Source organism: Pongo pygmaeus, chromosome 7 (assembly GCF_028885625.2).
Source record: "Pongo pygmaeus isolate AG05252 chromosome 7, NHGRI_mPonPyg2-v2.0_pri, whole genome shotgun sequence".
Lineage (NCBI taxonomy): Eukaryota > Metazoa > Chordata > Mammalia > Primates > Hominidae > Pongo > Pongo pygmaeus.
The window spans coordinates 80,942,526-80,967,345 of NC_072380.2; the positions used below are offsets into that span (position 1 = coordinate 80,942,526).

Sequence of the window (24,820 nt, forward strand, 5' to 3'; positions counted from 1 at the left end):
ACCTAAGTCTCTATCTTTGTCTTCTCTTTATTCAGGGAGGTCATAACCTCTAGAAACACAGACACATGCATGTAATAAGTGGTTTGTTGATATCTGATAGAAAACAGGGTGTGTTCAATGACATATCATATGTTCAATGTGCTGTTCTTCTATAGTTATCATAGTTCGTCAGAGTTGCAATGAACATGGTGCATCAACATAGAATTCACCTTAATACCAACACGTGCTTTGTCATGCATTGCCTTAGGTGATTTGTTTTGCTGTTTCTCTCTGAAAAAACTTGTAGCATATGGCACTTATCCTCAAGAAGAAATAGTGTTCTAATCCATAATATTATGTTTATTTTCAGAGTTGATGGCCACTGTCTTATTTGTTGTTTTCCCCATCAAAGCTGCTTCATTTTTTACATTCCCACAAGTATAGGAAATAATGGGCTATCCCTACTATAGGGGTAGTCCTACTTCAAAAAAGAAGGAAGCAGTACCAGGCTGAGTGCCTAAGTGATTTCCATGCAAGAAAAGCATTATGTCAAAGGTTATTTCAGAAACTTGAAATCAGATATTTCTGGGTTTTTTTTTATTCTCTGTTATCCTTGGCCACCCTCCCTTGCCCCATACTCTAATCAAAATAAAGTCTTCTCCTGCACTTGTATTGTTGAATATTTTCCAGATCTTTGCACCATGCTCTATGGGACTGGAACTTGGTTGGCAAATTGATTGTTCTTCGGTGGTATTAAAATAATACTTTATATGCTTTTTTTTTGGTCTTATTTGAAATGGTTTCCTCCTAGAAAACACTGGTTTCCTGTTAGCCTCCTCCAGAGGAATCTGTTGCTTCTTTCCATTGCCCTGTGCCAAACACCATGGGATAGCATCAACATTCTACCTGAAATTCCTTTTTTAAGGCTCCTAATATTCGTTGTTGTTCTGTTCTCGTCCTGGTCACTATAGTCTTACCAATCACTTTTCTTCATTCCTGTGAGATGCTTCCATCTGGCTCACTGTTTTCCTCTCTACCACAACTATTTTCATCAGAAAATTTTAACTGCTACTTGGGTGACTTTCCCAATATCTGCCATTATAATTCCTTCCTTCTCAAATCTAGTTATACTCGTAGGCTATATATACTTTTTTCTTGTCAAATGTGAAAAAACATCCAACTCTAAAGTCTTACATTACTTTAGTCTGCTATTTGTCACAAACCTCTTTCCCTTACAATTCCTCATTTTCTACTAAACCTGCACTTCAGTCTTGTTTTGGTACCCAGACACTTGATTACTTATCTATCTCCAAGTATGTAAGACCACAGCTAGCTTCATCCTTCACTCTAAGGTCTGTGCTACACTGAACAGTGATGCTCAAAGTGAAGTTCTCAAACAAGCAGTATCAGCATCAGTATCTCTTGGGAATTACTAGAAGCACAGTTTCTTTGGGCTCCATCCCAGATCTACTGAATCAGAAACTCTGATGTTGGAGCCCAGCAACCTGTGTTTTAAAAAGTCCTGTGGCTGATTCTTAAACACTCTAAAATTTAAGAACTACTAATACAGAGCATGAATTCAGCCACTCCCTTGCCAGCACCTTTAATGTCTTTGGGTGGCAAAGAACACTCAAACAAAAATACATCATTACTTTATTTCAAACCCTTCCATGTATAAGATTTCTAACAATTCACCAAGTTCTCCAGCTGTATCCGGCATCTACCTTCCATATACAACCTCCACCTTCAATCCAAATTTTTTTTGTAGTTCCTATTCATCTAAATTTTAATATTGAAAAATGTTAAATGCCCATTACTTGATACTTCCAAAAGTGTTTTGCTTAGAACCATCCTCTGTGAAGGATGCTGAGCAATGCTAACTTACTCAAAGTGACATATATAGGAAAGGGTGAAGGTAAGATTTAAACTCAGTTCTAGCTTAATATAAAATCCATGCTTTTTTCCCATTTTGCTGCAGAATGTATGAAATGACAACCAAATCAATAAGCCATTTCATTCTAGTTGAAGTAGCACTTAACCAATGAATGCTTTACAGGATTTTTAAAAGTGATTGTTCTATAAAAATCTACTATAAAATAACTTTGCTAAATATCAGGTTAAATCATTTTCCTTAGTGTAGGACTTCTAAGAATCTTAAATGTGCTATTGTATATTTTGATCCTTCAAAAACCAGATATAGTATGATGTTGTCCAAAATTATTTGACCAATGAACCATTTGTTTGTGAATCATCTAGATTAACATCTTGTAGGGCTAGTGTTCCAAGAGATGCTGTGGAAAATTTGGACTTAATCAATTTCCATTCTTTTCAAGACATGTGGAATGGCTTACCTTTCTTATTTCATCTGCTTTCACCCTCTGTTTTATTTTGCCACTCTTTTGAACTAGAATAGTCATGCCCCATTTCCCCACTAGGTACTACTTTTCCTTTCCTTCAAAGATAGTCTTACATTCTTCTGCCTCAGGGCTGGGTTTAGAGGAATCACATTTAGCCTGTAATGCTATGAACCAGACAATATAGTGTGTGTGCATATATATGGGTACACACACATATATATACACATATACACATACACAGACACACACATATATATACTACCTCATGAAATCATATTTCTTGATAATATGGTACTAATTTATAATTTTGTAGCATCACAATAAGTAGCGTGTACCTGTCCAGGGCTGAATAAGCTGTGTTAGGGCAGCAGTCTGCAGAGCAGACCATGGCTTTCCTGCCTAATCCACCTTGGGCATCAAAATTATGACTGCAGTTCATATGGGATCTTCACACAGACTACATACATATCCAGAACACTATCTGGAGGGGCATTTTGCCTTAGATTTTATTGGAAAAATTACCAGATATTTAAGTGGAAAATGACTGAATAATGGAATGAGGATATACACACTACTAAGCAGTTAAAATACAGAATTGCAGCACAGTACATACTATAAATGTAGTTTTGATATTAATTTCAATTAATCTTCACTAGAAATTGGTTAAAGTGCTAGGGAATGGTATTTAATTGATGATTTTTCCTGCCCTGGCATATTATCTCTGTTTCTTTTGTTGTGCAGGTTCCGCTGATCTTCTTCTTTGCGTTCCATGCTCTTCTTGTCCTACACTGGTCTACTCTGGTATGTTTGCTCAGGGCACTTAATATCAATGTCGGGTAATGGCGGGTACCTTCTAAAACTGCTCATGATTTGTATTTAAAAAGTACATAGTCCTCATGACCTCTAATGAGAATAGGTTTTTCTCCAAGTATCCTGCATAAGATTATAAGATTTCCTGAGTGTGTGTGTGTGTGTGTCTGTGTGTGTTTCTCTCTCTGTGTGTGTGTGTGTGTGTGTGTGTGTTCTATAGGTTTTGGAGTTCTCATTTAGTCTGCACTCTCCCTTGCTAAGGTGGGAGGATGGGGATTTTAAACCCTTTCTCCTTGGCAGGAAAAATAATATCTTCAGGATAGATATGAGCTGAAAAACATATTCTCCCACATGCAGGCCATGGACTCTATGACGCTATTATATATCCCCTGCAGTTATAGGATCTTAGAACAATTTCATGTCCATGAATATGAGGCTACTTTATGAACTGGATACACAAAGATAAAAAATAAATCACTTTGTCATCTCTTAAGTATGTTCCAGAGAAAAGCAAAGGTGTTGAGCTTGTCCTTGTCACTTATAGAATGACAGAATATCAAACTGGAAAGAACTTAGAACCAGCTACTCCTTCCCTAATCTAATGGTAGCCTTTTCTCTGCAATACCCCTAACAAATGGTCACCCAGACTCTACATAAACACCTTGAGTAATGGGGAGTTTACTGTTACCCTTGTCAGCTCATTTAATTTTGCTCTGCTGTAATTGCTCTTGACTCAATAATTCTGCATTAGGACATTATCTAAATAAATAATTTCTTCAATGTACTATGATATAGCTATGAGAATATTATGTTCATTGCCATATGTTTTATAATAAACATGAAAAATGTTTTACAAGAAAACACGGAAAGCATGTAGAAAATAGAAACAAACTAATAACCAAAAAAGAGATTGATTAGAAAAATTATAGCAATCTGTATATTAGAAAGCTATGAATCCATTATGAAGGATGAGATATATATTAAGGATATAGGTACACAACTATCACGTGGTTCTCTTCCTCAGCCCGTCAAGTGTGCTTTGTATGACATACAGGCATACTGCTATTCAGTTCAAGAGCTCTAACCAAGTAAATCACTCATGTGATTCATATTTAAAACCTATAATGGATCAGGAACTACTGTCAGAATAGCACATGTCATTATCATGGGTGACACAGCACCTATCACAGGTTTTCTCTTCATGGAACTTACTAAATTGTGGAGAAGACACACAGTGAACAGCTATTTACAGAAAATGCTGCTGATGGTGATTATAGAAGCATGAGGATAAGTATGCACATCAGGAGAGTTCTATCTTGACTAGTAGTCAAAGGGTCAAGAGAAAGTAATGTCTAAGGGTAAGGCCTAAAGGAATGAAAGATGCAGTTGGTAAAAGAGTTAGCTGGGGTTAGTTGGAGTAAGTAAAGCACTCCAGATAAATAAAAAGTGTGTGCAAAAACAACCAGACTCTCCCTCTCTTTCTTTTCCTCTCTAACTTTTCTCCCTCTCTTTCATCAAATAAATATTTACTGAGCAAATGCCACACACAAAGCATTACTTCAGGTCCTGTGAGTAAGATGGAGATTGAAGGTCTTCCTTCAAAATGTTTATGGTCTAATTGGCGAATCAAAAATATTAAATATAACTATGATACAAAGCAGAAAAAACATGTAAAATATTCTAGAAACATGAATATTTTCCCTTGCCATCTGTATTAGTCCATTTTCACAGTGCTATAAAGACATACCTGAGACTGGGTAATTTATAAAGAAAAGAGGTTTAAGTGCCTCACAGTTCTGCATGGCTGGGGAGGCCTCAGGAAACTTACAATCATGGCAGAAGGCAAAAGGGAGGCAAGACACATTCTTCACAAGGCAGCAGGAAGGAGAAATGCCAAGTGAAGGGGGAGGAACCCCTTATAAAACCATCAGATCTTGTGAGACCTCACTATCCTAAGAACAGCATGGGGGAAATCATACCCATGATTCAATTACCTCCACCTGGTATCTCCCTTGAGATTATGGGGATTGTAATTCAACATGAGATTCGGGTGAGGACACAAAGCCTAACCATATCACCATCTAATGTGACTAGAATTTTATACAGATATCAGAAATTGATATATTGGCTGCAAATATGATGAACAGAGGTAGTATTCAAATATCAATGTCCTTGCAAAAGTTCATTAGAATATAGGAAAGCATTAAAATCACAATTTTTCTTTTTAATATGCTATAATGTAAACATGTTATTAAGCACATTTTCTTCTATTTCATTTCTCCTCTGCAGGTTTGTGAAACAGACAGAAGAAGTTGCAAGTGGTCCTTAAAGAAATGCAGTTATTCAAATCCTTATGTATAGTTCTAATTTTATTTACTATGTGTAATCATTTAGAGAATGGTTATTTTTATAATCCCAATAATAAACAAGTACTATTGTAACCAGGGGGTGCCCAAATATGTAATCAGAGAACACTAATCCTGGCAAAGGATTGTGGGGTGGTCAGGAGGCTGGCTGCCTTTTGGCATGGTTAGTGTCCTGGGTTTAGATTACTTTATAAATAGTTATTAAGATTAATATTTGATATATTAAATATTGCCTGATTCAAATAACTTTGCTTAAAATTTTTCTGTATTTTAACTTGTCTAGGGTTTTCTACTTCTTCTATTTTTATAATATTTTCTCATTTTTTAGATTACTAAACATTATACTTATCCACATGTGCCAATATGTGCCATTTAGGTCTCTGCAGAAGTTAGCTGTTTGGTATCATCACCTGCCATACATGTTGTGCACAGCAGTGAGAAGTATATTCTCCACCACTGCTCTTTCTCATGATTATTTTCTCTATTCCTATTAAGATGAATAATTGATATGTTAATTCAATAAAGCAAATCAATAAGGAATGAAATGCATGGCCCAAAACATAGAAAACGAAAATTGTTTGACCATTTATCCAATTATTGAACACAATTAAGATGATCCATCTTAAATTTAATATATGCTCGCTTTTGGAATGTGTTATGCATTGATGTTAAGTGAATGGATCTAAGTAAATCTATTGATATCTCTACTGTCTGTTTTATTTGTCTTAATCTAAGTTTGCTTTCTGGACCTTTAAGACATAAAGTTAAATTACAAAACTATATAACAAGGAACTATATCAAGGAAACAAATGTTGTTAAAGGCCAGAACATGGATAAAGAATAAAAAAATTCAGATTGTATAAATTAAGTCAATTCCCTAAATAAAATAACATAACAATTTTTCTTACATTAACATTTTCTTGTGTATAGAAACTCATGTGACTCATTTTTATAACATTTTTATGTTTTATAGGTAGAAAAAAAGAAGGTTTAGAAACAGTAAATTTTTTAATCAGAAAGGAGAGAAGGCAAGAGAGTAAGTTTAGGGGACCAGAACATTCTTCTATTTAAAACTCCTTGCCATGAGGAATATTTCTTCGAAATTGTTTAACTGAGGATCCAAATGCTTTTTCTATTAGAAATATTCTTTCTTTAAAATATGTCACTCCTAATGCTTTCATCTGGGCTGCACTTTCCTCCAACCATTGCCTAGTTGGTTTTCATCCTCCTCTTGCTCACTGAGCTTTTCCTGGAAATAGTCACCCTACTAAGTGCCTCATCAGCCTCAAAAATCAGATCCCCCAGGATATCAGAATGTGTATTGCTGAAGGTGCTGTCAAAGATAAAGAAAACCAGACACCAAGGGAAGTGGTAAAGACAAATTTTCATTAGTCATAAATTATTGCAATAGAGAAGTAGGTCCAGTGTGAACTGAACTGAACTATGATTTGTGCAGAGGTGGCTAGGCCTCATAGAGGAAGGATGAGGAGCTGGGGAAGTGGAACAGCAGGGGCTTGAGCAGAATCAGGGAAGTGGACATTTACAAAATGTGAGAAAGTGGGGTTGGTCCACGTGGAGCTACCTGGGTTTGCAAACTGGCGTTTATCAAAGTTAGATTCCTACTCTCCCTCCAAGACTGGGAGACAGGGACCCTATTCAGGTGTTGGCTGGAACAAAACAGTAAATTGTTTTGCAGCCCTGAGCTTTCTCAGTCAGGAACTTATGGCGCTGGAGTCATCATCCTAAGGATATGCCCTTGAGCTGTTAGAAACTATGTTAGTATTTGTTCACATCTTTTAATGTGGGGGACGGGGGTGGATGAAGTTGTTTACGCTGACATTTTGTGGTTTTAGGCCAAGGTTGAGGGTTAGTTGAGAAGAGGACTTAGAGGAGCTTGGCTGGTGTTTAGTCAAGGAGAAAATCTTCATCAACGGCTATGAGGCGGGACACACACACACACACACACACACACAAACACACACACACCATTCTCTGCTCTCTTTTCTTTGTCAATGACTTTAACCATTTCCTCATGGCCAAGGCCAGAGGTCAAGGCCAGTGAACAGCTAAATACCAAATCAGGAAATTTCTCCAGGTTGCTTCCCAATCTTTTGTATCAAATGTCACACATGAAACCTGAATCTCTTGGCACCCCTCTTGGCTCCCATTACTCTTTTTGCCTCTTTTGGGTTTCTTAACATAGCTCCAGAGTTACTGCAATGATGAGGCTTGAAAAACGTGCACTAGAAGGCTTCTCAAAATGCTCCTCAGATTCCATACTTCAGTATCACTGCTGTGAGCAGATGGCTTTGGGCCCCATGTTATGCTATGGCCTCTGTGTGTCCCTGGAGCAGACTGAGGTAACTTCTGACTTTCTGGACATGGAGGCCATCACAGTCTAGTAGGGGAAACACACATATGAGCATATGATTTAAATAACATGTTGTAGTGTGCAATGACAAAGACATTTACAGGCCAGACTACTGCGGGAGCATAAAAGAACAGTTGTGAATATATCTGAGACCTGGAGTTGGAAGTGAGTAAGTTGTGGGGTGTGTAGGAAGTCAAAGAAGTCTTCCTGGAAGAGATGATGCCTCAGCAAGTCCTTTAAAGATGAGACAGAGTCAATGGAGCAATGAAGGTAGGTAGGAAGGTCTTAGTGGGAGCAACAGAATAAACCCAGTATGGATGTCTGAGTAGGCAGAGTGTGCATGGCAATGAGTGCAATAAATGCATAATATTTATTACTAGTGCGGATAGAGTGTGATATGATGTGGTAACTGATGGGTAGAGAAATGGGCAGGGATTGGGATGAGAAAATTCTCATATGCCAACCTGTAGTCTTCAACACTTGCTGTTCAGCAGAATCCCAGGTGCTCAGGCCCCACACTCTGGGATTGAGAATTCAGTTGGACTGAGAGGGATGCCAATCATCTGTATTTATGAAAAAGCTTTTCACTTGATTCTAATGAATAGGCAAGGATGAGAGCCATAGCTGAAGAGAGCTACTGAAGATTTTCAGCAGGGGAGAGGAGAGTGACACTATTGGATAAACAGTTAGATGAGCTCACCTTGGTAGCTGCAAGTAAAAATGCAGGAGTAGGTGCCACAGGAAGTGGGCAAGCCTAGAAATAGGCAAGCCTGGAAATGGGAAACTGGTTAGGAGGCTACTGCAAGAGTTATCATAAAATGATGAAGGTCTATCTAGGTTTTTATTAGGGCAAATGATAGTAAAGGTCTAATGGTTGTTGGAATATTCCAGAAACAGGGAGCAGATAGAACCAAAACCTATTTAAGGGTGGTTCTTGTGGAATTGTTGCACATAGAAGGGAAGGGTAAGGTAGTTTTCAAGAGTGTCTCTTGGGTCTATGGCTTGGGACTGGGAATGGTGGTAGGACAACACGAAAAAAAAAAGAAGGGAGATTTGGTGCCGGAGATGTTAACTTCCATGTAGGGATGTTGAGATGGAGCTACCTATAGGACATTTGATCTAAAATGTTCAGCAAATATGGGGGGCCAAAGTGCAATGCTGAAGATACAGACATGTCATTCATATGCATATATGGGTTTGTGAAAATGATGAAATTATGCACATTGCCTGAGGAAAGCCTATGGCTTGAATAGATCTAGCCTCTCTAAGGAATACCTAGGTTTAGAGGTCAGGCAAAAAGAAATGTCAGAAAAGAGCCAATAAAAACATCTCCAGAAAAATAGAGAAAAGAGAGAGGATGTCACAGCTGGTAAGACAATAGAAAATCATGATTTTATGCTGCTTTCATAGAAATTTTCCCAGTTAGATTCAAATCTCCATCTGACACTATATGCACTATATTCTTCCTAGAATATACTCCCATAAAAAAGTGGCTTGTTCTTCCTTCAGCTGGAAGGCCAAGAAAATGTTCACCTTGGATGGAGCCTCTAGGAATGAGACAGGCAGGAACCATGACTATCCTTGTATGATTTCACCACCAGGGTACACCCAGACAGAGAAAAGAGAAAGGTCTCATGAACTGACTATTGCCCTTCATTTCCTTAGAATAAGGGAATATCTCATCCACAGAATGTCAGATCCTCCACCCTGCTTCATATAACACTTATTCAACAAATACTTACTGAACAGCCACTATATGTCTACTATTGTATTAGATTCTGGGGACCCAGCAGTAGTAGGACATACACAGTCCTTGCATTCATGGAGCTAGGTGGCTAGTGTGGGAACAACACTGACAGTCAGTTACAATAAATCTTAAGAACAAAATACAGGATGCTGAGGACCCACACCTGAGGACCATCTAGTCTGCATTGCAGATAAAGAATCTTGGGCTTTGGTTACCCTGTTGAATCTAAAGAATGAGGTTTATTCAGGTGAAATTCAGGAAGATTGAGGAGAGTTGAGAATAGGTTTGAAGAAAGGAGATGAAGAATATTTTGAGAGAGCAGACTATATCAAGATTCAGTTACATAGATGAGCATGGCATATCAGCTGAAATGAGCATTTGAATATGTTTGGAACACAGGGAGATGCACGCTGTTGCCAAATGATGCAGTGAGAAGTTAGTAGCAGCCAAACCATAAAGGCTGTTAAAAGATATATTACATTCAGAGGGTAAGAGAAACACATGGAAGTTTTAAGCAAATAAATGGCAAGAATTGCATTTTAGAAAGACAATTCTTGGCTCCACGGTGGAAAATGAATCGTAAAGGAACAAAACCAGAGGCAGGGTGAATGGCTAGGACACTCCTGCAGTAATCAATGTTGGAGACACAGAACTGCATAGATAGAGAAATTTAGGCAGTGAATTGATTAAAGATAGAAGGAAGAAGTCACAGATAATGGTCAGATTTCTGGCCAGGACACCTGGCAGTGAAATCTGTTTAGAATGAGGGGAAAATGTTGAGTTCATTTGGGACATTTCAAATTTAAAGAGACTGGAGCCATATCCAAGATTCTGAATATCATCAACATAAAGACAGTCAAACAGTGCATGATAGAAATCAAGGCAATAGTTAACATCACCCAATGAGAGTCTGCAGTGAAGAGATGTCTCAGGAACATACCAGCACTTAAGAGACCAAAAAAGTGATTTCAAGAGTAAAGATTTTATGTACACTTGATAGAGTGGGTGGCCCACACACTGTTTCTAGTAAGCAGAAGGTCAAAATCCTTGCACTTTGAGGTCCCCGGTTCCTGTAAGCACAGCTGGGTTTCAGGGGAAAGACAGGCATGTTCGTTTGTTCAACAACCTTTAGTAGTCTGGTTTAATGAGGCTGTAGAAATTTCCTGTGGGTGGATGAAATTAAAAAAACAACCATACATGAGTAGGAGAGGGGGCTGTAAAGAACTTAGAACTTCCCTTATTTAGAAAGTAAAGCTAAGGAATTGCCAATTTGGGGTCTTTTCAGTCAGTGTGTGGAAGCATCTGCTTGGGAATTCCCTTTTCTTTAGTTAATAGTGATTAAGGGACAACTAACACATTTAGGATCAAGCTTACAAATGACTCCTGCTAGTTTATCTCAGTGTAGTTTTAATTTGCAACATTTTTATCTATCTTCCCTTTTGTCTACAATTAATCAAACATGTTTTTATTTGGTTGTAAAGACAATAACTATTATCAGCTGCTGAACTCAGAGTCCTGTAAGACACTACTTTTCAGGAGAGGAAGGAGCATCGAGCATCCCCTTGGTCCTAGGCACAGAGCTCTTCTTATGCTGCAAATTGTGGCTTGCCCACACTATAAATATGTGTTAGCTTTTCAACTTGCATTTGGCCCTCTTACCACTGCTCTTGCCGATTCTTTGTTTTTTTAAAATTTCTATGGTGGCTTTTTATCCATTTGTGTCTTTGATGTTTACAGAGTCTGTCTCTGGAGAGCTAACATAAGTGGATTTGGGTATTGGTGGAAGTTATGATTTGGCAACTCTTCTCACTGTTATAGTTATTTAAAATATGCCTGAAAAACTCCAAGTGCTACATGCAAAGCTACAATAGTAATGTGACCCCATGTCTGAAAACTGTAATTATTACAGAGACATTTGCTCTAAAAAATTGCCTAGCAAATGGTAGCAGGAGCACATGGCTTTGAGGCTGTGCAGTGTACCAGGCTTCTTGTGGGGAAACAGCCAACCTATGGCTTAAACATGGAAGCTCTAAAAGAGCTTGCATCTCGTCTGGTAAACTTGCAGTTTTCCAACATTATAACCATATCTGAAGGGCCCTTTATAAACAGTAGGTATTTGATGTAAGGACTAGCCCAAAGTTTACCTCACCATCTGGATTCTTAGAAAAAGAGGAAAATTGTGCTTGTGGAAATTGTTTTACTAGATATTGCAAAATATTTTAGGCTATAGGTAATTAGCATATATAGGAAAATTTCCTTAGAGCATAATCAGGATCACATTATCAATAGATTACACTGAGCCACAAAAATGTGTGCTTCAGTGTGGAAAATATACATCTTGTATAGTTATCTTGTATAGCTTGAGTAGGTTATAAGCCAAGGTTTTAACATCTTTTATATATTTGTTGTTTGAATTCACTGTGAAATATTTTGTGCTGAAGATCAGTATTGTTCACTCTATCTCATTCTCCTCTTCTTCCTGGATACATGAAAGATTTCTCAGTCTGCTGCAACTATACATTACTAGTTCTGTCAAATAGCCATCGGTGGAAGTCATATATATCACTTCCAGTCCAAGGCATTTAGGAGAAGTGTGAGTTCTCTATATCTCTTTTCTTATATTGCAGTGATCTGGATGTTACCAATTGAGACGGCAATATCTAAAGATGTTTGGGTTCATGGTTGTGTAGAATAGAGCTCTGCTGACCTGTATTAAACTGGTAATATGAGTGAGAAATAAACCTTTATTCCACCTCTAAGGTTAAGGGTTTATTTGTTACTGCAGCATAGTATGGCTTATTTTGAGTAATATTGGATCAAATTCTCTCCTTGATTTAAATGATGGATCCAAAAAACGGCAATTCTAGGTCATGTAATTTAGGCTTTGTAGACACTCTTGAGTTTAGAGAAAACATAACTGATCATGATCCTTTTTAAAAAACTGTCCATTGTACATTGAGAAAACTAGTATGCAATTAGATACATTTGTTAGGTAGATTAAAATGTTCATCTAAAATAAGTCTCACCTTGACTTTATTATACCTAAAGTTTTTATTTATGATCTCAAGGAATTTAGCACTTGCGTACTTAACATCTAGGCAAGATAGTCCAATTATTTTATTTAGGATTATATTTCATAATCTATCTGTAAGTTTGGGTTTGAATGATGCTAGAGCCTCAAGATAGAAGAAAGTTTCAGGTGGAAAATAAGGGAGTTAGCTTCTCAAGGCTGTGAAGTTTATCAAGTGGAATAAAGAGGATATTATATCTCCATAGGTTTTATGGAACAAATTATATAATTTCATACGCATTACTGATATGTTTTTAACTTATTTTCTATCTTTGGTTTATTTGTGTTCCAAAAACAGAACTGTACATCTCAGGAAACTCTTTTGGTACTGACAGTTGTAAAAATCATTGGAAAATGAAGTCTACATAGGAAATCTTTCCCAATTATAGCCAGATTTAAACATATAGCCTTCATATTAGAAGGAATGTCATTGTGCCAAGACACAGATCAGTTGAAGGGGAAAAGCAGAGGTAGTGTGTTATAGCAATAAGACCATGTAGTTTGTTGCCACAGATGTATGTTTGAGCAGTTGCTTCATTCCTTTGATGCTCTGAAGCCAGCCATTGACTTCTCCTCTCTCGCTATGAAAGTTCTAGATGGCGTCTTCTTCCAATAGAAGTCTGTCTCATCTACATGGAAAATCTGTCATTTAGTGTAGCAACCATCATCAATTATTTTAGCTTGATCTTCTGGATAACTTGCTGCACCGTCTCCATCAGCACTTGCTATTTCACTTTGTACTTTTATGTTATAAAGACAGCTCCTTCCTTTAACCTCATAAACCAACCTCAGCTAGCATCCAACTTTTTTTCCTGCAGCTTCCTTACCTTTCTCAGCCTTCACAGAATTGAAACATTAGGGCTGTTTTCTGGGTCGAGTTCTGGCTTAAGGAAATGTTGTAGTTGGTTTGATCAACTATCCAGACCATTAGTACTTTCTCTATGTCAGCAATGAGGCTGTTTCTCTTTCTTATTATTCATGTGTTCACTGGAGTAGCACTTTTAATTTCCTTCAAGATTTTTTCCCTTGCATGAACATCTTGGTTGTTTGGTGCAGGAGGCCTAGCTGTTGTCCTGTCTTGTCTTCCGACATGCCTTCCTCACTGAGCTTAATCATTCCTAGCTTTTGATTTAAACTGAGAGACTTGTGACTCTACCTTTCACTTGAACACTTAGGGGCCATTGTAGGGTCATTAGTTGACCTATTTTCAATACTGCCGTGTCTCAGGGAATAGAGAAGTCCTAGGAGAGAGAGAGAGAGAGAGAGAGAGAGACAGAGAGATGGGGAAACAGCTGCTCAGCAGAGCAGTCAGAACACACACAGCATTTATTAAGTTCACTGTCTTATATGAGTGTGGTCCATGGTGCCCTAAAACAATTACAATAGTAATGTCAAGGATCACAGATCATCAAAACAGATAATAATGAAAAAGTTTGAAATATTGCTAGAATTACTAAAATGTGATACTGAGATAGGACATGAGCACATGCTGTTAGAAAAATGGTGACAACAGACTTGCTTTGAAGTAGGGTTGCCATAGATCTTCAATTCGTAAAAACACACAATATCTGCAAAGCGCAATAAAACGAAGCATGTTTGTACCTAATACTCTTAAGAAATGACTGTAGAAATGCAGATATCTAGAAACTTGGGTCTTCAGCATTCTCTGAGGGTCTAACAATTAGACACGACCATTTTAACCAGAAAATTGGAATTCGGTTTAAGTGGCACATTTTCCAAAATACCATACTTGACTGTGACTTCCTACTATCCTCCATAGCAGCTAAACTACAAAAGCAACATAACACTGGAGCATGCAGGTTCAACTTAACAAGAATCACCTTCTACTTGTCATTCTTCTAATTCAGGTTGTTCTAGAAACTAGCTGTACCATGTAATCACTTGGGGAGATTTTTTTAAACATTTCCAAAGCTGGGATCTGATCCCAGAGTAATCAACCAGAATATCTAGGGGTGAAGCCTAGGCATGGGTACTTGTAAATTCCTCTCAGGAGGTTCTTATATGCAACCAAGGATGAGAAACACCACAACTTGAAGTCCTGTTAATGGTGATAGAGTGAGTTAAAGAGTTTCAAAGACTCCATTTGCTTTGTATGCAAAAGTTAAACATACCTATAATTTTCTTTGTGAAACAAATTTGCAATTGCACATTGTTAAATAACCTTTAGTGAAATTACTATTTCTTTGCTAGTAATATGTATTAAGGGTTTTTCAAATATCAGCAACTTCCCTAAGTACTCTATATGCATTATTTCATCTAATTTTTATGGTGGCCCTTGGAGGTAGCACTATGATTATCTCCATTATAGAGATGAGACAAGTCAGTCAAAAAGAAATGTGAATTAACTTATCTGGGATGGTGCAGTAGTTTTCAGAGTAGATCCATGAACCTAGAGACCGAAAGGCCTTTTGTACTCTGTCTTAACCTGACAGGTGTGTGTCTTCCAGAGTGAGCTGACTTTATTATAACTTCATGATGTGTAGTCATGGAGGGATTTATGACCTGATGATTCAGGACATGAACTTGGAGAGTATGTTGTGCTGCCCTTATCATACTAGTTATGTTTCTAGCTCCTTGTCCCTTCCCTTGGGTAACATACAATGATAAGCTGATAGTCTCAGCCACTTGGCTCTGAGAAACCTCTTCCGTGATGGAGCCTAACTCATTTTTGTATCCTTAGGGGTAGGTCTGTGTTTTCACATAGTAGGCTCTCAATAAATAAACAAATATGTAGGAAAGAGAACCAGCTACTTTGGGTGAATATCTTAAGCCTGGCTCTTTCCTGGGGAAGCAATCAAGAAAGAGTTTCTCCTTCTTGGAAGAGAGGTTACCTCAACCTCCCACCTTGAAAATCCAGCAACCGGTTCCAGGGAATTCCCTGACCTCTGATGTTAAAAAGACTGGAGACAACCAGAACAAACAAAAGGATATTAATAACAATCATAATACTCTGGGCATTAATTAAAAACAAATAGCATTAAACCAAAGGGTTAGAGTTGCAAAGTGGTGCTGGGGGATGCTGCTCTTTGTCAGTTGGGCAGCACAGCAAACAGAGCAGCAAGAAAAGGAACAGGTTGTGATGCTAAGAAAGCTGCTCTGATGTCCATAAACAGAGGAGTCCAGCCAGGCAACCTGAAACCAGGGCCTCTACTGACTTGTACCCTCCATTGTAGCCTGGGGGCATTTTGTTTTATAAAATAAGTTGGGAGAGGCTTAATTTGATGCGCTTAGTAATAATAAAAGCTACCCATATATTTAGTGCTTACTGTGAGACAAGGCTTCTACTGGGTGTTTTATATGCACTGACTCACTTATTTCCTTGCAGAAAATAAATCTGTTATAATTGTCCTTATTTGATGAATGAAGGGCATGAGACTTAACCTACTCAGTAATGCCCAAGCCAGGAAGTGATGGAGCCAGAATTTGAATCCCAATTGTATGATGTGTGAAGCCAGGGATGTGGCCACTAAAGTCCAGCCCCCTTCATTAGTGCATGTAAGTGCCTTGGCTTGGCCAGAAGGAGTAAGTGAATCTGATGTATAGCAAACAAAGGTCTGGTCCCAGTTTTTCCACCCTTCTGTAAGAGCCTACTACACCATTTTTCCCTTTTATCAGTCCGGAGCTGGGTAGTAGAGGATTCAAAATAAATATTTATGTTTGTTCTCTGATCTTTAGAGAGAGAATTCCTGGTCTTTTTAAATTCCTTAATTCAGACTTTTCAACAGACTTTAAATATATGTACAATTCCAGGGAGGCCAAAGTTGCACAGGTATTCAAAGGCCAGCCATGGATAAAGGTGTGGCAGGTGCCTTCCTGGAAGCCAACAGGCCAAACTCATTGCTGGGCAGGGGGGGTCCCACATGGAGCCATAGCAGGCAGCTTTGAACATTGATGGGTCTAAGGAAAGAGAGACCATGGCTAATCCTGGCACCCCTCCCAATGTAGTACCTCATTCCTTGACATTCCTGGCTTTCTCTATTCAGTCACACCTCATTTTTTTTTTTTGAAAATTGTAGTAAAATCCTCCTGTGCTTCTGTTTCCATGTGGAAGTTAATGCTGCATTAGAAAGAACCTTTAACTGAGAAGAGGGAAAGGCATTCTGCTTTGTTGGATGGGCTTCTGCTCTGGAATGAATATCTTTGGCAAAGACAGGATAATCAAGTTGTCCCTTTAATTTTTTTAGCTTCATTTCAACAGAGCAGACAATCTTCAGAGAACAAATAAAATGCTGTGTATGTTCTGATACAAGGCATGGGAAACACACCAACTTTGCTTTCACGACAAGTTGAAGATCTTCATCTGCCAAGTTGATTGGTGCCAAAAGCAGGTTTCTGGTTTCTTGCCAGAGATCCTCATAAGAGCTGGCACAAGCCAAAGCAATAAATTCATGGCATCGGCTCTGTATCTCTGCATTGAAATCTTGCTGAGTGGAATGTGAGGGGATGAGAAGGCGCAGGGGAGCTCAAGTTGGTCTGAACTACACAAGAGCCTTTGCCATAAAAATCAAACCAGATCCTTGCTGAGAGTTGAAGTCACTGGTCAAATTCCCTTCCTGTTTTCCTTTTCATGTACTTTGTTTTGTTTGCCTGATCCTTTCACTTCATGGTTCTTGTGGAATAGGAAGTAAAGCAATACCACAGAAGAAAGTGAACCCAGCCTGTGGCGTCCCTGATTGAGCCAAACCCAAGAAACATTGGAAATCTCCCTCGCCAGCTCAAGTTTGTGAGATTTCCAGCCTGATATCCAGACCAAAGAGGTTTCGAGTGACGTGTGCGCCTTCTCAGCATGAAGCTTTGCAGAGTTTGTGTTTATTATTTCACTCATCTGTCAGCGACATTGATTTTTTGGGTTAACCTTTCTTTTTTTTTCAGAGCTGTTAAGTAAATATACTTCCAATAATCCAAGAGCTATAGCATTACAAAGTGTGGAATATTATATTAGTTCTTTTCCCTCTAATAGATATCAAAGTTCAATCATAATCAGTCTATATTTGAGATTCCATGTCTGTTAAATATCCTTAGACTGATAAAAGTACCAGGGGGTAAGGATGTGTTAAGGTCAGTTTTAGTGGTTTGTTAGTAAATATTTAGCAACCTTGTCTCCCCTTTATATTAAAGCCCTGATTTGTAGTATATGCCCATTCTCATGGTGTAAGTAATCTTAACTATCGCTGATTCCAAGCTACCAAGAGGTTATCACTGACCACACAATTGGCAAGAGATGTGCATAATGGGCTCTTACCAGGTACTTTGAGCTGGCTTCAGCACACTGTTCACATTGCCCCTGGCTTTGTGTGGCTGATACACAGAGACACTAGGTTCCTTTCCCCTCTCACCAGATAAATGGGGAGAACTCAAAAAGGGAGGAGAACATCATGACTCTATGCAACCTACATTTTATCTGTGGGATCACTTACAAACACAGTGGTCTCTTGGTTAACAGTTGCAGCTTATAGAAAATTAAAGGAAAATCAAAATATATGCCTTTACTCCTTTCTTTGGATGACTATTAAAAAGCTGGTTCACCATTTCCAGTTGAGAGCAGTGAAAGTGAACCATGTAAAGTTAAAACAGGGCTAATTTATGGTTTGTTCCCTAGTCCAGAGGGTAGGAGAAATAATAACTCTTAGATGTAAGTAACTCCTATGGCCTCACATGTGCTATACACCCCAAATGTAGGCCAAACCATGTCCTGAGTGGCAACTGTCTTTACTACTATGTAAAATAAATTTATTAAATCCTGACCTAATAATATTTCAGTCCTATTAGCCACAAGCCTGCAACATTTCTTCTTGCCATCTGAGGTTTCTCGAAGTGGAAAAAAAGAATTTTATGACCCATCTCTTAGTAATAGTCCTGTATTACCAACCTGCTATGCCAGATAATATTCCAGCCTCTTAATGTATTATCTCTAATCCTAGTTCAAGCATGTAAGGTAAAGATTATCTTCATTTTATAAATAAAACTGAACCCAGAAATATTAAGTTGCAAAAGTTCACACTAATAATTAGAATAGGGCTGGAGTTTACAGGCAGATTTCTCCAAATGCAAAGCCTCTTAGTGTCTTTGCAAAAAGGTGCTGTCTGTTGTGAACAGAAAAGTTAAAGTATGTTTATTTGTATAAAGTGCTCCTTTAGGCCAAACTCTGGGTCAAGAACAAAGATGCCAGTCCTTGCCATGGATCTGGCAGCCTTTTACAAAATAATCAAGTCCAGAGAGGAGGAATTCAAGAGTTCTGAGTCAGTGGAGGTTGCCCATTGAGGGGCTCAAGCCCACTGATACACTGAGCAATTACAGCCTCTCTACCCCAACAGCTTCTGGAAGGCAGGGCCTGCTACTGATATACTGAGGCCCATTGTCAGAGTAATATGAGAAGGAATTAGTGCCATTAATCTGGAGCCAGATTTGGTCTGAAAAGTAAAGTATTGCATACCTCAGAGTCAATGACTCATCACATACTAAGGGGAGGGGAGGCTGTGTATTTTCAGCTCTGGGGGAAGCACACAGGCTTGTGGAGTGGCTGTGAGTCTCTATGAACATTCCAAGTGCTAACTACATTGAGTGATGACTCAGTGACACTAAATAAAGGCAAATGATTATGACTTCTGCTGTCTAATTTTTTTCAATTAGCATTTATTAGAGGTCAGTCTACCTGATGTGAGAGGAAGAGCTTATTTTTGTGGATGTCCTCTTTGAGTGACAGCTAAAGAAACTCTTGTTCTACTGAACACAATTTAGTAAATGTGGGTAGAAAGAAATCCGAACAAGGACTCATCCTTAGAACTTAGATGTAGTGTTACTGCTAATGTATTATTTTGGACAAGTGACATAGTTTGTCTGAGTTTTTATTTCATCTTTAAAATAGAATTAGTATTACCTATCATGGTATTCTAATAAGACATAAATTAGTTACTATATATTCAAGTACTTTAAAATTACTGATAGCTATGAAACAAAATTGACATATGTTAATTGAATATGTGCTAGGTTCTTATACATTATGAAGAGATATGTCATAATCTCTGACACCAAGGACCTTACAATTTTGTTAAAAAGAAAGAATCCAAATATTTTAAACGTTAAATAACACAAGTGATAAATAATATCCAATTACTAGAAATGTCAGGTGGTAGTGTATAATTAATTTCCAGATGAAATTAATTGCCTCTGACAATTCTCATAGAAGTTCAGAGGAAGACAAAAGAAATCAATGAATTATAAACCATTTTTAAAACAGGAAGAATTTGAGTAGGTTATAAGAAAAGAGAAAAACACTGATAACTGAAGGGCAATCCAAAATGTGTGAGACAGGTGCTAGGGACTGAATTATGTTCCACTGGAATTTATTTGTTGAAGCCTTAACTCCCCTCATCTCCACACGACTATATTGGAGATAGGGCCTGTATTGGAACTAGGAGGTGATTACAGTTAAATGGGGGCCCTGATCTGTTAGAATTGTCCGTATGGAAGAGGAAGAGACACTAGAGGTCCTATTTTCATGTGAGGACACAGTAAGAAGGCAGCCATTTGTAAGTCAGGAAGAGAGCCCTCACCAGAAATCAAATTCTGCCAGAACCTTAATCTTGAACTTCCCAGCCTCCAGAACTGTGAGAAAATAAATGTTTGTTGTTCAAGTCACCCAGTCTGTGGTATTTTGTTAGGGCAGCCCTACCTGACTAAGACAATGGGAACCTTGCAAATAAAAGAGAGGATGAAGGGATGTGCAAAACTTACAAATATTTTTATTGAAATTTTGACCAGTAAAAGTAGATAACCTTTGAGTTGAACATTTAGAAAACTATAGAGAGTGAAAAAGACAGAGAATAAATCGAGGCCAACTTGATAATGATGTTGAACGCAACTAAGAAGTTAATACTTTATTCTATAGAAAATGTGAATGCACCTTAAGTTTGTGAACAGAAGAATTACGAAGTATGAAGCAGCACTCCAGCAAGAATGTTTCTATAGGAGTAGGAGAGATAAATTTTTAAGTGCAGAGAGACAAATTAGAAGGCTGTTGCAATAATTCTTTGACAGTTTAATGCTAGGTAAAAGATCATTTTCAATTTATATCAAAAGTGAGCTTTGTAGCTTGTAACATTTTTGCCTTTCTGCCAAGAAACTCAACAAATGCAGCAATTAGCTCCAGTTTTTCATTTGTTTCTCACAGCTTATCTCTTTTTTAATAGTTCTATTAATTAATTCAATGAATGTGTATTAAAACTTTCTACATGTCAACCTCTATTCTAGGTAAACAAAGCAGCCTGCTTCTACGAGCTTATATTCCAACAAAGAGAGACAACAAACACAATAAAAAGTAAGCTATATCATATATTAGAAGTATATAAAATTATACACCATATAATAGACTCCCTATAACATGACATATATCATATAACTATAATATGCCTCTAATATATATTTCAGAGCTTTTTCATAATTTCTATGAAAAAAATGAAAAAGTAGAGCAAGATAAAGAGAGTTAGGTAGTGCCAGGAGAGAGTAGATTACAATTTAAAACATTTTAATATGGTAGTCAGGGTAGGTCTTACTGAAAAGGTAACATCTAAGCCAAGATTTATACCTTCATCTCATATTGTAAGTCGAAATGAACATTCTTTTTAAAGATGAAGTTTTTAAATAATACATAAAAGGAAGATTTCTGTAGGTGAGCATACAATGATAAAGGTCTGCACTAGTGTTTAGTGGCAGTGAAAAGAGATCAATGTAAGAAAAACTGTTAAAAGTTATTGGCAGCTAAATGACTAACTTATCCTTCTTTTTTTTTTTGCTCTCCATATTTAGAAAGGTGGCTGAGGTTTCAGACTTTGATGAATGAGAGATGTATAGCTTCATTAGCAGGGCTTGTAGTGAATGATGGTAGTGTAATGGTGAAATCTATGACCCTTGCTGAAACCAACTCAAAAGAACAACAACAACAACAACAACAACAAGAAATACATAAAAAGAAAAATCTATTTGCAGTGAACATGGGAAATAGCTACTTCTCCAAACCACAGTCTCTAAAGAGTATGCCAAATACTCTGTAATTCAGATGAATTGAGAAAGGTTGCTAAAAGCCAAAATAAACAAATAGCTTCACATCTTCAGTCAGGTATAGAATTCTCTAAAAGTGAGAGTCCTAAGGGAGTGTGGGTGGCCTGAAGTAATAAACATCTCTGTGGGATGTAGATTTCTTTTAAATCCTTGCTTCCAAATGGGAGAAATCATCTGAATGTGAAGTCAAGTTAACCAGAAACAGAAAATGCTAGCTCCTGAGCAACATCAATGAAGCATAAATTAAATCAATTCAATAGCCTAGTAGAAATAAAACACAGTGCTTAATTTTGAACTATGCAACCTGTCTGGATAATCTGTTCACCTCAGTAGAAATGTGCCCTCTAGGCACAGGATGAAAAGGATATGATGATGAAGAGTTTGTGGAAACACATCTCATTTAAAATTGCCTGCAGCCCCAGATTACTTCTGCTACTCTGTAAATTATTCTTGAGCAAATAGCAGAAATAGAACTACAACAATCTAAAAATGAGTAATAAGACTTTCACTTCTGGCCAATGTTGAGCTCATATACATTGCCCATTGTTTTAATTTTTTAGGTGGGAGGACAAAACATGGACAAAGTATATAACAAAATGGTTTTCAAGCTATTAGACATTAGGCAATGAAACATACTGATCACTGACGGTCAGAAACAAACAGGGGGAGCCCTACAATTGTCTCAGTCTGTTGTCTAAAAAAGTTTCCGGTTTTTAGACAGTGGCCTAGGAAAAGAGAACCTAGGCAGAATTTTCTCATTTCTCTGGACTGAGGAGACAGAGCTGAGAGTCTAGCAAGGTCAAGGAAGCTAGAGTTTACAGGGCAAAGGACAACAGACAGAAGAATTTGAAAGAGAGAACTCCAGATATTTTCAGAATACTTCTCTCAAGTCATCAGCTGAGTACTTATCTGCACATTCAATGTAAAGAAACTACCTAAGACCAAGAAAAGAGCCATCCAAAAGGATTAAGAGGACGTTATTTGGAGCTCCCATATGGCTTTGAATATTTCCTGTTCCCACCAGTCAGAGTGCCAAATTTCATAATTCACTGCATTAATAAAGCACTCAGAAGGGTTTTACCTCTTTAGAGGGGAAAAATTAAGGTAAGACTACTGCTATTATCCTTTTTGCTAAAGCTTAAAATCAAGACATGAAAAGATCAATTATTTGGAAATAACTATGTCCCAGAACAAAGTTTAATAATATTTAAAGGGTACAAATATATCAGGTCTTAGTAAGGTACAATTTACAATATTTATTATCCAGTTAAAAATCATCAGAATGTCTGAGAAGCAGGGAAATGTGACCCACAATGAGAAGTAAAATCAATCAATAGAAACTGAGTTAAGAATTATAGATTTAATAGACAAAGATATAAAAACCATTATTATAACTATCTCATATGTCATATTAGATTGATGCAAAAGCACTTGGGGTTTTTGCCATTACTTGCAATGTCAAGAATCAAAATTACTTTTGCACCAACCTAATAGAAGCTAGAGGGAAGATAGAAATGTTAAATAGAGGCTTAGAAAATACAGAAACTGACCAAAATCAAACTTCTGGATGAGAAAATGACAATGTCTGAGATTAAAAAGTACATAATAGGATTAATAGCTGTTTGAAAACTCACAGAAATTAAGATTCATAAACTTGAATACATAGCAATAGGAACAATTTCAAATGAAACACAAAGAGTAAAAAACAATTAACAAAGAAAAAGGAAAGGAAGAGAAAAAAGGAAAACAGAAATAAGAAAAAGAAGGAGAAAGAAGTATTGAGTTATGGGACAATTTTAACAGCTTTTATATGCATAATTGCAGTCCCTAAGAGAAAAGAGAGAGGAAAAAGTGGAAGGAAAAGTATTTAAATAATACTAGTTGAAAAATTTCCAAGTTGGATAAAAACTGTAAACCCACAGATCTAAAAAAAAAAACTACACCAAGGCATGTCAAATTGATGAAAACGAGTGGTAAAGGAAAACTCTTAAAGGAAGCCACAGGGAAAAAAGACATATACATAGAAGAACAAAGATAAGGAAGACAGCAGACTTCTTGTGAGAAATAATGCAAGCCAGAAGAATGTGGATCAATACGATTTACTGAAAAATCAAACCAAATAAAATGAACAACAACAAAAAAGAAATATGAAACCCCAAACCAATCTGTCAACCTATAATTTTATAACCAACAAAAATATCTTTCAAAAATAAGGTCAAAACGAAAATATTTTCAGACATAAAAAAGCTGAAATTACTCAATGCCCGCAAACTTTTACTAAAACAAATATTAAAGGAAGTCCTTTAAGCAGAAAAAAAAAATGCTTGCAGATATAAATCTTGATTTATGCAAATGAAAAATCCGTCAAAATGGGTAACTATTAAGGGTAATATATATATATTTTTCTTACTTAGATCTCTTTAACAGTTAATCAACTGTTAAAACCAAAATAAAAACAAAGTATCACGGTGTTTATACCATTTGTAGAATTAAATATATGGAAATAATGGCACAAATTTCAAATTAAAACAAGCGGATGCCACTATACACCTATTAGAATGGGTAAAATGCAAAAAGCTGGCAATACTAAAAATGTTAGCGAGGAAGCACAGCAGATGGAAATCTATTCATTGCTGGAGGAATGCAAAGTGCTACAACCACACTGGAAGACAATTTCATAGCCTATTAAAAAACTAAACATTAAAAAACCCAGTTGATTTGGAAACCTAGGATCACACAAAAACCTGCATGTAAATGTTGATAACAGCTTTATTTATAATCAACAAAACTGGGAGCAACCAAGATGTCCTTCAATTAGTGAATGGATAAAGTGTGATATTTCCACACAATGGAATATTATTCAGAAATCAAAAAAGATAAGCTATCCAGCCAAAAGATATATGGAGAAAACTTAGTGCATATTGCTAAGTGAAAGAAGCCAGTATGAAAAAGCGACATATTGTATAATTCCAATTATGTGATGCATATAATAACATACAATATTATAGAAAACTCAAAGCTATAGAGAAAGAAAAATGATCA

The 24,820-nt window shown here is 37.1% G+C and overlaps 1 protein-coding gene across 8 annotated transcripts in view; it reads left to right on the forward strand.

Moving 5' to 3' along the window:
• C7H8orf34 (chromosome 7 C8orf34 homolog) overlaps positions 1-24,820 on the forward strand; it is a 542,145-nt gene that overhangs the window by 471,240 nt on the left and 46,085 nt on the right. For 5 of the 8 annotated variants that reach the window (XM_054499542.2, XM_063668844.1, XM_054499543.2 and 2 more), the window contains 2 exons: positions 3,078-3,137; positions 5,436-6,220. The exons of 1 other annotated variant lie outside the window; for it this stretch is intronic. In XM_054499542.2, coding sequence (XP_054355517.2) covers positions 3,078-3,137; positions 5,436-5,443 — 68 coding nt within the window. In that variant the 3' untranslated portion in view covers positions 5,444-6,220. Of the gene's footprint in view, positions 1-3,077; positions 3,138-5,435; positions 6,221-24,820 lie in introns of those variants that run through there. 2 more of the 8 variants (XM_063668845.1, XM_063668846.1) reach the window with 1 other exon arrangement.